At 39.5% G+C, this 15019-nt stretch overlaps 1 protein-coding gene across 1 annotated transcript; it reads left to right on the top strand.

The window, feature by feature from the left end:
• Positions 1-6: 6 nt before the first annotated feature.
• On the top strand, positions 7-11526 carry LOC108496600 (cytochrome b-c1 complex subunit 2, mitochondrial). The gene is made up of 14 exons (XM_017813460.1): positions 7-91; positions 2367-2459; positions 2587-2736; positions 3223-3287; positions 4262-4318; positions 4645-4769; positions 6166-6263; positions 6698-6755; positions 6921-7016; positions 7880-8079; positions 8335-8415; positions 8962-9038; positions 10285-10438; positions 11280-11526. The coding sequence occupies exons 1-14, from the start codon at positions 56-58 to the stop codon at positions 11361-11363; spliced, it is 1374 nt and encodes a 457-aa protein (XP_017668949.1). The 5' UTR covers positions 7-55; the 3' UTR covers positions 11364-11526.
• The last annotated feature ends 3493 nt before the right edge of the window (positions 11527-15019 follow it).

Genomic DNA, 15019 nt, shown 5'->3' with positions numbered 1-15019 from the left:
CCCTGCGGCACAGCCATCTTGTCCTGGCCGGGGCCGAGCCGAGGGGCGCGGGACGATGAGGGGCTTCCCGGTGGCCGCGCAGTCGCTCTCGGTGAGGCGGACGCGAGGACGTCGTGGGCGGTGCGGGAGAGGCACAGTCGGCCGTGACAGCCGCTTTCCGCGTCCCGGCGGCTGCGGGCGGGCCTGACCCGGGCGGCGCGGGGCGGGAGCCGGGCGGGGGGCGCGGGCGGGCCGTGGCCCCGGGCGGGGCTGGCGGCGGGGTCGCGGGGGGCGCCAAGTCCGGGGCCTGGCGGGGCGGGCGGGCAGCGGAGCGCGGCGGCGGGTGAAGGTCAGACAGGCCGCGGGCCGGGCCCGGGCAGGGAGCGGCCCCGGGGGCTGCACCGGAGCCGCCCCCGGCAGCGCCCGAGGGGGGAGCGGCCCCTCAGGGGATCCGGCTGCCTGTGGTGACACGGTGGTGCCTTTGGCGCTGGGGCTCGGCCTGTCCCGCAGGCGGGAGGGCAGAGGCCTTGTCCCGCTGCAAAGGCTCCCGTGGAGCTGGGACAGCGGGATAGAACCGGGGTTAGAGCTGCGCTAGAAATGCGCCCGAGTGGGAGAATGACTTTGAGTGATTGACAGCGTGGTTGTTTTAGACATGATTTAGTAATTGATAAATAAGGAGGCTTAGAGGTTAAAACTCGGTGTTGTACCCAGTTTTTGGTGGGGGAAGAAAGGAGTTTTTCCCAGACTCACACGGAACAGCCTGTGGCTGAGCAAGGGCAATTACATCACTGGTGTCCCTACAGCTGGGGGCAGTGGTGCTGCTGCCACTCAGTTTTCACCTTGACATGTATGGGAATAAAGTTATTTTTTTAATGTGAAAATAAGAGTAATATGTAAGTTTATTCTACAAGTATAAGCATCTTCTAAAGACGGTGGAAAGAAATAAATTTCAGAATCGAAATTGATACTCTTGTCATTTCTGTTGCCAGCTGCTGAAGGGAAGGCTTTTGCTATGTGAAGAACTGCTTCTGGTTCTTAGAATCCTAGTGTCATGGAATTGTAACTGAAAAATCAGTAAAATTTTCCAACACTCTTTGCAGGATTAGAAAGCAGGCATCACTTTATTTCTATGCCAGGCACGCGGGGCTATCTCCTATCCCTTGAATTAGCAGTTTATTTATACTGTAGAGATATACACATTCAACATGTTTCTTAGAAAAAGGCTGGACTGTGTTAACTGTTTTCCTGAAATTATTAGCATATTTATTCACCAGTCTGAGTTCTTAGAAGAGGTTGCATTGTATTAATTTTCCTTATATGAAGTTGTTTGTTTTCATTTATACAGCTAAGACCCCTGGGTCCCCCCAGTGTGAACTTGATGAGCAGTCTTGTGCACCCAGATTAATTATGCCCTTAGCCATATCAACTCTTAGCCCCTGGTTTTGTAACCAAACCACTGGTTTGAGTTGGAAGGGACCTTAAAGACCATCTAGGTCCAACCCTCCTGCTGTGGTCAGGGATTTCATTCACTAGATCACGTTGCTCAGAGCTCTATCCAGCCTGGCCTTGAACACCTCCAGGGGTGGGGCAGCTACAGCTTTGCTGGGCAACCTGTGCCAGTGCCTCACCACCCTCACAGTTAAGAATTTCTTCCTAACACCTTATCTAAACTTGCCCTCTCTCAGTTTAAAACCATTGCCCCTTATCCTGTCACTGTCTACCTGGATAAAAAGTCTTTCTCCATCTCTCTTATAAGCCCCTTTAAGGTGCTGCAGGACTGCAGTGAGGTCTCCCCAGAGCCTTCTCTCCCCCAGGTTGAACACCCCCAGCTCTCTCAGCTTGTCTGTGTAGCAGAGGTGCTCCAACCCTTTGATCATCTTCGTGGTCTCCTCTGGACCCGCTCTGTCAGGTCCAAACTTCAGTTTGAGGACTTGCCTACGTGTCCTCTTTGTGTGCAGCAGTCAGTGTAGGCAGGTTGGTGCTCTGAGGGGTGACTCTTCAGGAGCCTACACCTGACAAAAACAGAGTTATCTCCAAGCTGGTGTGCTGCACATGTGGCTGTGGTTCAGTTATTGCTATGCAGGGGTCCTACAGACTGTATAGGACAGGAGAGATTCCCACTGCACAGCAGCAAAGAGAGGGGAAAACCAAAAGCTTTCTTGCAGTGCTGTTTCTTGAACTTCCAGAAAGCTTGTGTAAATCATTGCACAGGTTTCAACAGTGATGTAAAAAATAATCAGAGTAATTACATGGGAATCACTGTTTTTACTCTGGGGTTTGAAATCCTTCATTGTATTTCTAGTTTAAAATTAGTTGCTTCTTCAGTATTGATGGAACATATGATAAATGAATTAAGGAAATCCATTCTCTTTTGCTTTCTCTTCTAGAAGAGATTTTACTCTCTTAAAGTAGCTCCTAAAGTTAAAAGCTCACCAACTGCAGCAAAAGTGAAATTATCTCCAGAGTCTGAGGATCTTGAGGTCAGTATGAGTACTGGTATTTATTTCTTTTTCCTTTTAATTTCTTTTTTAAAACTCAGTCGAAGCAGAGCTGTGATTGTACTTCCAGTGAATGACTAAACCATTTTTTTTTCCCTCTTTATTACAGATCACAAAATTACCAAATGGCTTAGTTATTGCATCTCTGGAAAACTTTTCTCCAGCTTCAAGAATTGGTGTGTTTATTAAAACGGGCAGCAGATATGAAACCACCAGTAACCTGGGAACTGCTCACCTGCTTCGTCTTGCATCTAATTTGGTAGGTGCTTATTCCTTTTGTTATGATGTTGATGCAGTAGATGCAGTGGTCAAAGGTTTATTGTTGCAAAAATAAATGTTACAGTAAAAAATTTAATGTAACATCCTATAAAGTGGAAAACAGTGTACCCTGGTACTTGGTTACCTGGTTTGAGTGCAGGAGAAATGACATTACTTCCTGGAAGACAGGAAGAAATATTTCTTTAGAATTATGCTCTCCTGTGGGGTGCCTGAAAGTGTATGTGTATATATATATATATATATATATATATATATATATGTAGTATATTTATACCTAGCTTTGCACATAGATTATTTTATTTAGGCTGCAGTAAAAATTATTTTAGGGGGCTGACACAGACTCAATTTTGTGCATGTGTTTGGAATATTTCTGAATAGTTTTTCTTATTGCTGCCATTAACCCCAAACCTGTTCTTAAATAGCTAGAATTATAAATTGCCTTTTTTTTTTTTTATTATTTTCACAGACTACTAAAGGAGCATCCTCCTTCCGGATTACTCGAGGCATTGAAGCTGTTGGAGGCAGCCTGAGGTTTGTAACCACATAGAGAAATAATCTGTCTTGGTAAGATGCAAATGAGCCCTGTGACTAAAGGGAACAGAAGATAATATGCACAACAATATGTAGGTGGATAAGCTCAGTGTGGAACTGGTACTTGAAAAGTGAATGTTGTCAAGGAACATCTTGTACTTCACATTTTACTAAGCTCCAAGAGTGCACTCGGGATTTGTATTTTACAGAGACCTTTCAGTAAGCAAAATATAAATGTTGTGTACCTGGAAGAAATATAATTTGTCCAGAAAGCTTACATTTTCTTTCTGCCTTTTCAGACTTCAAGATTAAACTTGCTGAAGTCAGTAGGTTATTTTTTTCTCCATCTTTTGTGAATAGATACTACTCATCATACTGCAAGTTCGGGAACAATTCAGACAGTAGTTGCCTTTTGTGATTTGAGAGTTTAAAGCCTAGAAAACAAGACTAAGAGAAATAAAAGAGGGATCTCGCTGTGCCTCATTTCTTGCAATGTATCTTGAAATCATCCAGTAAGATTGTTTTATTTAGAATTTGGTTAAAAACAGACTTGAGACTCTACCCTTTCCTGTTCCTGTCAATAACAAAAGCATTGAAGCAAAAGGACAAGACCTATTATGTTTTCTGCCCAAAGAGAATAATTTCTATATTTCTTTATTTAATACATATATATTTTTTTCTTGTTTTGCTATTCAGCCTTGTTTGCTGTTTTACCTTGAATTATTGTGGTATCTTAAATTCTGTTGGTCACATGACGCTTGTTATTACTTGAATATTGAAGATGGGAGTTTTAATTATGTCTGTTTCTGCAGTGTTTGTATTATCACTCCTTTAAACGGTCATCCCAAGCAGATTTAAGGTTAAATGATTATTCCAGTCCATATCTTGCTGCTGAATTCAATAAATGTGGAAAATGTGGAGAAATCCACTTCTATGTTCTGTGCTGAAATGGGTTTTGCTTTTTTCTCCTTTAGTGTGTACTCAACAAGAGAGAAGATTGCTTACAGTGTTGAATGTCTGCGGGACTACGTGTAGGTATCTGGATGTGCTGTAAAGGGAATTACTGCATTCTGTACAAACTTCTTGTAGTAAAGATCTGTCATTTTGCAGGGTGAGAGGAATGTCCTTGTGCTTCTGTAATAAATCAATAAATCAGTATATTAATATTCAACTTCTGTGTCATATTCCTGAGCATATGAATGCTACAGAACTGAAGTTGAATTCTTGTACTTTGTACAGCAGTGGTAATAACTGCTCTGATACATTTTGTTGTTAATGTGTTGCTTGCATATCTGTTTGAACTGCAGAAGTATGTGTTACTCTTGTGGTTAATGCCTTTGTAACTTTTTTTGTCTAGTGATACAGTAATGGAGTATCTTCTTAATGTCACCACAGCATCAGAGTTCAGACCATGGGAAGTAGCTGATCTTCAGCCAAAATTGAAAGTTGATAAAGCAATTGCTTATCAGAGTCCTCAAGTTGGTAAGTGTTTTCTAATCCACTGCATTGGCTCTGTGAGAGTTCCTCCAAAACGAAAAAAATGTGGAAAAAATAGTTTCCCTTTTGCTCTTTCACATGACCATTTAATATTTCAGCCTGTCGATAGGTATGATCTTTTTGTTGTAATGGAACTTTTTTTAATACACAGATTTTTCCAGCCCGTGATAACATTTAGCAAGTAACATACTGAAGACAGTTTACACCGTTCTTGACAGCTTTCATGTTACCTTTTTAATTCTTTTGGAGTACAACCAAAGAATGTGCAAATCATGACTGTTGTTGACAATGTATTTGCAACAGCTTGTGTAGTGAAAAACTATTTAGGTATTACTCATTGGTGTGAAAACAGTATTCTACAAAAGACTTCTTGAATATGGTTATTTTGGTATAAAAACAACATGTATTTTCATCACACTGAAAATGGATTCCAGCTTTAGGATTGTAAATTTAGGTTTCTGTGTTTAAGGAAAAACGAAAAGACACACACAAAGCCTCAGCCAGATCGAGCCTATTCCACTTTATCTTTTGTTATTAACAGTAGTGATCCAAGATCACCCAGGTAGTTCTGCACAATAAACATCATCTGTACCACTGTGAAGGGTGCTCACCTTCATAACCCACTGAAGGTGACAATGTAATGTTGGAAAAATCTCTGGCTTATATTGAAGTCCTATTATTTTTTTAAATACAAGTCACAGTCTTTTTTTTGTTTTGTTTTTAACTTGCATCAACTGCAGGTTGGTTTTCAGAGTAATTTAATATTTTCAGTTACCGTTATGTTCAGAAACAGAACTATGAAGAAAGGATTGTCATCTCTTTAGGAAAAAGTATGAACAAATACTGGGAGAATATCAAACAGGAATGAGTAGAATGCTATTGGATACAAGAAAAAACTACAGAGAAGGGAATTTAAGACACTGGCATGCTTCATCTCAATAGGGAGATAGATGAGACACCTCACAAAGCTACAAATAATATTACAGAGCCTGTTCTTTTCTCAAGATCAAGAACAAGGGATGCTTACAGTGAAGATGATAATTCTGAAACTAATTAAAAGATTGTTGTTTTTTTTCTGCTGCACCCCTTCTCCACACACTGATTGCATTTATAGCTTACTGTTGAGGCCAAAAAGTGTTGATCATATACAAGTTATTAGTTTGTTTTGGTTTCTTTTTAATAAGTTACAGAAGGATAGAAGGCCTCAGACCAGATTGCTCCAGCCCAAAGATTTGGATGAAACTTCATGTGGATTGGATTATTCTAGCCCTGCTTTTGCAGATCTTATGGTCCTTAAAGTGGACCACAGCTCTGTTTTGTTTAGTTACATTACAGGTGTCTGTTACATTAACCATCATCACTGAAACTTTGTTCCTCTTAGGAGTGCTGGAAAACTTGCATGCTGCAGCTTACAAGAATGCTCTGGCAAACCCCTTGTACTGTCCAGATTACAGAGTTGGAAAAATTACTTCTGAGCAGGTAGGGTTATTTGTGTTGTGTTAGGAATCTGCTTCAGTTTTTTTATCAGGAACAGGTGATGTCACTTGTGAGAGAAGATTAATTTAGGAAATATACAGTTAGTATTTACTACCTTATTAGTCTAGTGTTCCAGTAATTTTATTTTCATGCAGCTTTTAGTACTGGGTACAGAACTCATATTCACACTTAGAGAGGTGGTTACTGTCAGTGGCTTTCTGTTGATAATAAGGCTGTCAATGAAATGCAAGTGTTCTTATATAAAAGGGTTTTGTGGTTGTCACTGGGGAATGCAGTAAAGTGCCATTCTATGGGCAGTTCCTTTGGGAAGCGTTGGGGTTTGCTGCATGAAGAAGTACAAAGGGGTATGTCAGAAACACACTCAAGATGTTTGTTTTTTATACAAAATACCCTAAAATGTGAATTTACTGTTGCAGCTTCACCATTTTGTCCAGAACAATTTCACAAGTGGGAGAATGGCTCTCGTTGGAATAGGTACGTGTGTTCTTGGATGGACTCTGCGGGTCATACAGGAGAACTCCAGTAGAAGTTGGAGTTCTCTCTAGAAGTAAAGTGTTGTGGTACACACTTCACACGCTTTTATCTGACTGCTGTAGCTTTTCAATGCCATTGCATTACTTGGAATAACTTGTACTGCAGGTGTGAAGCACTCTGACTTAAAGAAAGTGGCAGAGCAATTCCTAAATATCCGAAGTGGAGCTGGTGCTTCTGGTGCAAAGGCTGTTTATCGAGGGGGTAAGTTTCTTGTTCTGAGTGACTGATTTCCTGTCTGTTATAAATGTAGTATTATTCAAACTTGCAACTGAAAACTATATAGTTGCACTAAATGCTGGACATGGGAGGTGACAGTTCAGAGGTGTAGCCCATTTAAATAAGCAGAGGATTATTCCCCACCGTGGAAAGTTCTGCCATAAAACTGAACCCAGATCTTCAACAAAGATCTGCAAGATCAACTGCAGGATCATTTATTCTATAAAGTGAAAAACAAGCTGGCATATGGTTTTGGTAAGATTCCCTTAAGAGTAGGTTAAGGGCTGTCAAGAAGTGGAGGTAGCATTTCTTTTTAGAGAAGATGTGTTAAAATGTCGTGAGTCAAAGCAATGCTTAGCTCTTTCAGAGCAGTATCTTGCACTGATACCGACAGCTACTGGTTAGTTGGAGTATTGGATGTTTCTCTAAAGAGATTGGAGGGGAAAGAAAGTTTCCAACATTTAATATTTGACTGGAATAACTCCAGTTTCTATAAACCAGAATAAATATTATTATGAACAGAAGGTGCACTGCTTTTCTGGATATTTGTTGTGTGGAGACTCGCTGAGTTTTATCATCCCACACTGTGTATGGTTTAGGATCAGGTTCAAGTAAGGCAAGTGAGGTACTTGGTTTTGTCCTTTCAAGAAAATTTTGAATGTAAAGGACTTTTAAAATTGTGTACAGTCTACTAACAGCTTCATGGTGTCTTCCTGAGTAGACATGCAGTAACTTCAGACCCTGGTTTCCCTCTCGTGAAAGGGAAATATTTCCTTTCCATACCTCTGAATGCACAGTGGTTTCCAACTGAACACTTACTACCTTTTGTTCTGGTTTTGTATTTTTAGGAGAAATCAGAAAACAGAATGGTGATAGCCTTGTCCACGCTGCTATTGTAGCAGAAGGAGCTGCTGTTGGGAGTGCAGAAACAAATGCCTTCAGTGTTCTTCAGCATGTTTTGGGAGCTGGGCCCCTTGTCAAGAGGGGAAGCTGTGTTACCAGCAAATTGTCTCAGGCTGTTGCTAAAGCAACTAACCAGCCATTTGATGTAAGTTCTGTAATATTTTATGTAAAATGTGTATTATCTTTGAAAGGCTACTACCTTCGGCTGCAGTCTTAATTATTTCATTCTTGTACACGTTACAGTGTATCAATGAAGCTTTCCAATCTGATCTTTCCTCTGCACAGATGGAGTTTAGCTTCCTGAATTAAGTACTTTAGATCCTTATAGTAATTATTTTCCTGTGTTTGATGCTGAATTGCTCTGGTACTTGAAACAGTTGACGATGTTTGTTTTTTGCAGGCTTCTGCATTTAATGTTAATTACTCTGATTCTGGGCTCTTTGGGATTTATACCATATCCCAGGCTGCAAATACCGGGGAGGTGAGTTGCTGATTAGAATTTAAGTATTAACAACATAACCTTCAAAGTAGTGTTTTGATTTGTGATAGTGACTGATTCATCTAAAAAAAAAGAAATTAATCTGATTTCCTGTATAAGAATGCTACATGTTCAGTTATGACCAAGCTCTGTAAGCTGGGAACGAGACTTACTTTCTGGGAAGGACAAATACATGATATGAACTAGAAATAGTAAAGTGCCTTGAATTGCTGACTGCAATTGCTGATTTACATTTGTAAGCTGGCTCTTGAAGCTGGCAGAACCAAATACTCTCATGAAAAATGGTGGGACCATATAAATTAAAGCTGTGGTGCAGTTAAAATCCACACTGGTTTCTGTGTCTCTCACTGGGGCATTTATTACAGTGGTTTTAGTTTTGTTTTAATTTTGTTCAGAATTGTGTTCAGGCAGACAATCCTAACATTGTCAGCTGCTCTCCCCTGAAGTTTCAAAGATTCCCAGATCGTAGAAATAACCTGTTGAAGTTTAAATGTGGGAAGAAGTTTTAAATGGTGTGATTTTCCTCAGGTCATTAAAGCTGCTTTGAACCAGGTAAAGGCAGTTGCTCAGGGCGGTGTCACCGATGCCGAGGTCACAACGGCAAAGTAAGTGTGTAAAGAACTGGCTCATGTGCTGTAAAGAAAAGTTTCTTAGCATGGAGCTACTTTGTCAAACACTTAGACTGTACAGCAGAGTTTTTCATCCTGTAGTTATTTCCATGGGGAACTGCTCACGGTCCTGCATTAAAACTGAACTGCTGTCAGTACTGGTTTCCAAAGCTGTACTGGTTCTCCAGTAGTGTTATTTCCTAATAAAAGCTTGTTAGGTAAGTGTTCATGTTTTCAATATAAGAAATTAGCTAGTGTCAGCAGATGCTGTTGTTTTAATCATATTCTGTAGTATTAAGATGTATTTAAATTAAAATCCTAAATTGCCTTATTTAGGTAATTCCCTTTACAGTTGCACTGCAGGAATTCCCAAAACAATTATATTAAGCAATCTGTGCCATCTTCAAAGAATAATAGTAATGAGGGTCTGCAAGTGTGAAGTGCTGAATTAGTGATGTTCCATCCAAGGGCTTGAAATACATGCCCCTAGGAATGTTTCAGATGGAGGAGGGGGGAAATTACTATTACAGAAACAGTAATACCGACACTTCAGTAGGAAAATTTTGTGTTGCATGTGTAAAATACTTATAAGACTCCATGTAAAGTATAATTACTCAAAACTTGATAGCCTAGACATGATTCTACTTTGGTCATTAGTAGCTAAATGGTGGAAATACCAAGCTACTTAATAATTTGCTATTGGAATAAATAATTTTCTATCTTTTTGTATTTAAAAAAAAAAAGGACTGGCTTATAAAAAAAGATTTTCATATGTAGCAGTGAGACTGCATAAAACAGAAAAAAGTGTGAACTCGCTGTCTTTTAACAAGACATGGAACTATTGCACAAGGAGACTGACCATTTACATTTACTGCTTGTCATTTAAAACAAAATTGCTCTGCATGCATCTGTTCTACGCAAGAAACATTAGGTTTAAACTTCATAGAGTAGTTGCCTAACTGCATTAGTTACTTCAAACAGAAATCCTGAGTTAGAGATCTTCTGACCATGTGGGGAGGCAGTAGATGTTCAAATACCTATCATGTTGATGCTTGGGCTATTTGTAGTGACACTTTGCTAACTATGGAACCCTTCTGTACTTGAAAAGGAAAACCTTGCAAAATGGAGAGCAATCTGGAAAACTTAAAAAGCACCAAAGCCTCTTTGTGTTTACAGGGGTGGTGGGGAAGGTGATAGCAGGACTCAGATGCTCACTCGTTCTTCGTGCTTTGTTTGATGGCAGAAATCAGCTGAAAGCCAACTATTTGATGTCAGTGGAGACAGCACAAGGGTTGCTGAATGAAATTGGCTCCGAGTCGCTGGTGTCTGGCACACACACGTCACCATCTGCTGTTGCTCAGAAAATCGACTCTGTAGCCACTGCTGATGTTGTGAATGTAAGTATGTGTTGGCATCTACAGGTGTTCCTTAATCACTCTGTGAGGGTTGTTTTTGTGGGAAACTGATGCTCATTTGTGTGTGTTTGTAAACACACACATATACTGTCTTTAAAAAAAAAAGGCAATTCATTTACAAATCCCAGCTGGGTATCTTTTGATGTCTTTACATACTTGATTGACAGAAGATCCTTTAATCCAATACACTGTAAGTAATGTAGCTAGGACTGATGTAAAATTCTCATCTACTTCACTTAAATTTACCAAAATTGCCAAGTAAGATTCATGGAGAACTTCATATTAGTTCCAATGCAGGTGATTCTGTGTCTTTTTGGATTCCTGAGTCTAGAATATTTGATGTGCTTAATAAAACAATTAGGCTTTCAGTGATAAATTGATTTAACTGCATTGCTCCTGCACATTATCTTGTGCCTTTTATGTGAAGCAAACTTCATACAGAAATCCATCAGAAAGAGAATTTCTAAGATATAAAACTTGCTTTTTTTTACATTCATTGCTTATTTGTGCTGCAGCATAAACTAGCAGTAGCTTTAGTAGTGAGGAGAGATCTGTATTTTTTGGTGTAATAATTTTTCTAAGAATAACCGTTTTTGGAGTTTATGCCTTTTATATCCAACTGTCATTCTGCCATTTGTGTTTAGATTATAAAGTAATGAACAGCTGGATTAGAAGCAATTAGGTTTATGCAGCAAAGGAAGATTGTTTACATGACGTTACAATAGTGTCAGGATGTTTGGTTTAGTGACTTGAGGCTGTGAGCAGCATGGGAAGCTGTTGCAGTGAATATTTCCTGACAGCCACTTTCCTGATTCATTTTCAGGCTGCAAAGAAGTTCGTCAGTGGGAAGAAATCAATGGCAGCTAGTGGGGACTTGGGAAATACTCCTTTCCTTGATGAGTTGTAAAAACAAAACTGAGATACAGATTCAAGATGGACCTGAGCTCTAAGTCACCCATGTTCTAAATAAATTACCACTAACTTGTTATTTATGAATTCAGTTCTTTCAGAAAATTAATCTGGAGTAATTGAGGGCTTGCACTCATCAAATAAAGTGCTGAGTTCATACATTTTGTGTTGAGTTTTTTTCACTGAAAATGGTATCTAAAAGGCTGGTAAATCTGGCTCTGTATACTGAAGGTGAAAACTACAGTGAGAAAACAACGTGAGTTTTAGTCAATGTAAAAAATAAATATATAAAAATTGATCACTGTGATGAAGACAAATACTATAATTACCACTAGTTGTCCATGTATTCTTGTATGTTCAGGAAAAATTCTTGAATTTTGACTGTCTGTACCATCCTTAAATCCAGTAAATGAAGAAACTGGCCTTTAAATAAAGCTGACTGTATTAGACTTTCTTAGAGCTTGCAACTGCTACTTGTCTGGGACTAGCAGAAGTGGTGTTTCTACATGTAGCATTGGAAGACATCTCTGAAGAGATTAGCTGTGTAGAGCTAGTACATAACTTGAAATACAGAACACAGATTTTTTTTGAAGTCTAGGCATATATTAAAAGAAAACAGATACAATGCACCTTAAGAAATCTAGGGTTTGAAGAAGGCCAGTTTTGAGCTGAGCTGTTGTGAAGAAAAGGCAAATTCTTCCAGATAGGATGTGTATGATGCAGAAGGGTGGGAGGAAGAGGAACAGTACGAAGGACTAACACCACTAGCTTAGGACTGCAGAATGCATCATCATCATTATGGAGTACAGCATCACACTGTCTGTACCTACTCCAGCCTAGATCAGGTGTTGCCAAATTTGGGATATTGCTGGTAACATGAGTGAACTCACACCAGTATGACTGGGAAGATTTATACTGAAAAGCTTCCATGTCTGTATCTTCATCACTACTGGACCCAGTGTCATCATCAGCATTTTCACTTGTATTGGAAATACACAACTGGTATAAGTTTAAGATGCAATAATTCCCATAGCTATTCTGTTAGCTAATCAGGAAGTCTTCATTTATTTCAGATACTTGTTCTAAAGACAAGGTCATTAGTTCTGAAGCTCCTCTAATATCACATTAATATTGTCCATAGTCATACTATTTTGTTTGGACTCTAATAGCTAAGTTGCAGTTCAGTCAACAAAAGCAAGCTATTCGGTTTCTGCTCTTTCAGCATAGCAAATGATTCATTTAAACATAGGCTTAGAGGTTTAATCTCTTGGAAAGCCCCTTGCTGTGTGAGCTTCCTTTCTGCTGTTCTAGCCTAATTATCTCATTTTAATACTTCTGTTCCTTCCCCTGCCTCTGAGGTTTATTTCTATTAAAACTTTGTGCCTCGGGAAAACTTGTAACTGCCTTGTATCCCAACTAGATTAATTGTACTTACTGCGTGGACCACCTTTAGCTTTGGGAGCAATATATTTTGAAAAGCTGTGTGCCATGGCTCTCACAAGAGGTGCTTATTTTTTCCTGCTGTTTAATTTTAAAATCCTAATCTTTAAGTACTGTCAGTAGTTAAACTGATAAAGAAACAGATAAGCTTTTTACAGGATTAGAGCAAGACCTTCCTCTTGGTATAATCAGCTGCTGGCAGCTGTCTTGATCCGTGGCTATGACAAATGGACATGGCCTCTGACTTCGGTGACTTTATTGCCAGCCAGACTTTATGCTCCCTGTGGAGGCAGCAGAGGGCACGTCAAAACAGCCCTCACATGGGCACGGTGCAAGACACTGTCAGGAGAGGCCAGGGAATGAGTAGGAGGTGCCTACAAGAGCCGAGGCATTCCAGCAGAAAGCATGGGGATGGGTTTGTGTTTGATTGTGTGTTTTCAGGGCTAAGGCTGCAAATGATATTCTTTTTACCAGCTGCTGGTGGAAAGCACGGAGCTGCAGTTTGTACTGCAGCCAAGAACAGCAGACAGGAGGCCCAGCACCTCTGTATACAATGGGGTATAACAAGATGGGGTATGGAGGGATTTGCAATTACTCTGTAAACCTGTGACTTTTGGGGGACTGAAAAAAGGCAAGCAGGGTCAATGTGCAGCAAACTAAAGCTCTGTCTGCAGCCTGGCAGAACCAGTTGCACAGAGGAGCAGTATCAGTAAACACTGTGTACTGAACTGCAGCACACCAGCACGGGGCTTAAACAAGCAATACCTCTGTTTGCTGCAGAGCAGGCAGAGCAAGGAGCCATAGAACACATCACATGCCATAAATAATTTGACTCCTTGTTCTTAGAGCCTTTATTGAAAATGCTTTTGGGGCTTGCCTTCTTCAAATTGTTGCAAATAGAACTGCTTAGTTTCAGTGATGCATATTCTTAATATTCAATGATTAGTATTCTAATTATAGATTTAAAAAAAACCCAAACAATGAAACAAAGCAACAATCAAATCAGTACCATACATATACTTTTGTATGCCATAGGGGATGTTTTAGGGGAATAGATGAAAACTATCAACTCCTAAGAAAATAATAATTAGAAAGTACTTAGTTCAAATCCATTTCTATTTTATGCTCTGGATTTCTCCACTGATTTTTATACTTGGATCAAAAGGGTAAAGCCTTTCCTAAAAAGAGGTATTGTATTTCATCAAACAAGTAGATATCTCTTCCTAGTGCTTGGAATACTAACTCTCTCTGAAAGGTGCAAGAAGAAAGGACTGCCCAGACTGTAAAGGCAATGCTGGGAAAATTGTTCTAATTTAAAGATATGCATTTTCACTGTACAGACAGTAAATTTCTAAATTTCTTCATTACACTCAAGTCTTCGCTTCATAGATTCCAATGTTAGAGACAATTTAATGCCTGGAATTAATGTAGCACACTATCATCTCCAAACTCTATCCATGTGACTGATGTAATTGGTCTGGGGACCCATGTGGAGCAGTCACATTTACAGAGCTTTCAATTACAAGTTTAATACAGGTATCTGATGTTCCACAAGAAACCCTTAGTAAGTGGTAATAGTCTGCTAGCACTGATGTGGTTCATTTCAGGTTTAAAGCATTTGGCAAGTCAACACCTGCATGGATTGTTAAAGCACAGAGATTAGTCCATTGCCACTTTGTAACTACTCTGTGTAATAAAGAGAAATAAAAAAGCAAACAATAAGGCAAATTAATTTCAAGCCTTGGGAAGTTTTGTGTTACTTGTAGAGTGAAATTACTTGAACAATACTACAGTGAACAAAGAATGTTATTATTCAAGTTTAGTTGCTACATAAAGGTAATAGTCAAAATATTTTTGGACAAACCTGCTGATGAATAGGAAATCTGTTTTTGCTGGAGAAAATCGTATAGACTTAAATCTTGATCTGATTATGAAACAGTCACCATATGAGCTATTTTAAGATCACAGGTATTTTATCACAATGGAATGCTGGCACTGAGCTTTATACAGTTTGTGCTGGTTTCTTTTTTCTGTAATTTTAAATAGAGTTTCTTTTGATCTGCCTAAGTGTAAATAAATCAGAGAAAGGCTCAAAGCATAAATGCAGAACAAGAATATTTTCAGTGCTATTACATTTGAATATCACAGTTGGTTCTTTTTATCTGGTTTTAGCAGAGCTTTTCTTAACAAGGTTTGTTATCTGGAGATACTGCC

This window comes from Lepidothrix coronata, unplaced genomic scaffold, assembly GCF_001604755.1.
Source record: "Lepidothrix coronata isolate B3197 unplaced genomic scaffold, Lepidothrix_coronata-1.0 Scaffold41, whole genome shotgun sequence".
NCBI lineage: Eukaryota > Metazoa > Chordata > Aves > Passeriformes > Pipridae > Lepidothrix > Lepidothrix coronata.
Note: the sequence above shows the minus strand (reverse complement) of the source record. Positions and strands in the feature narration are given on the sequence as shown.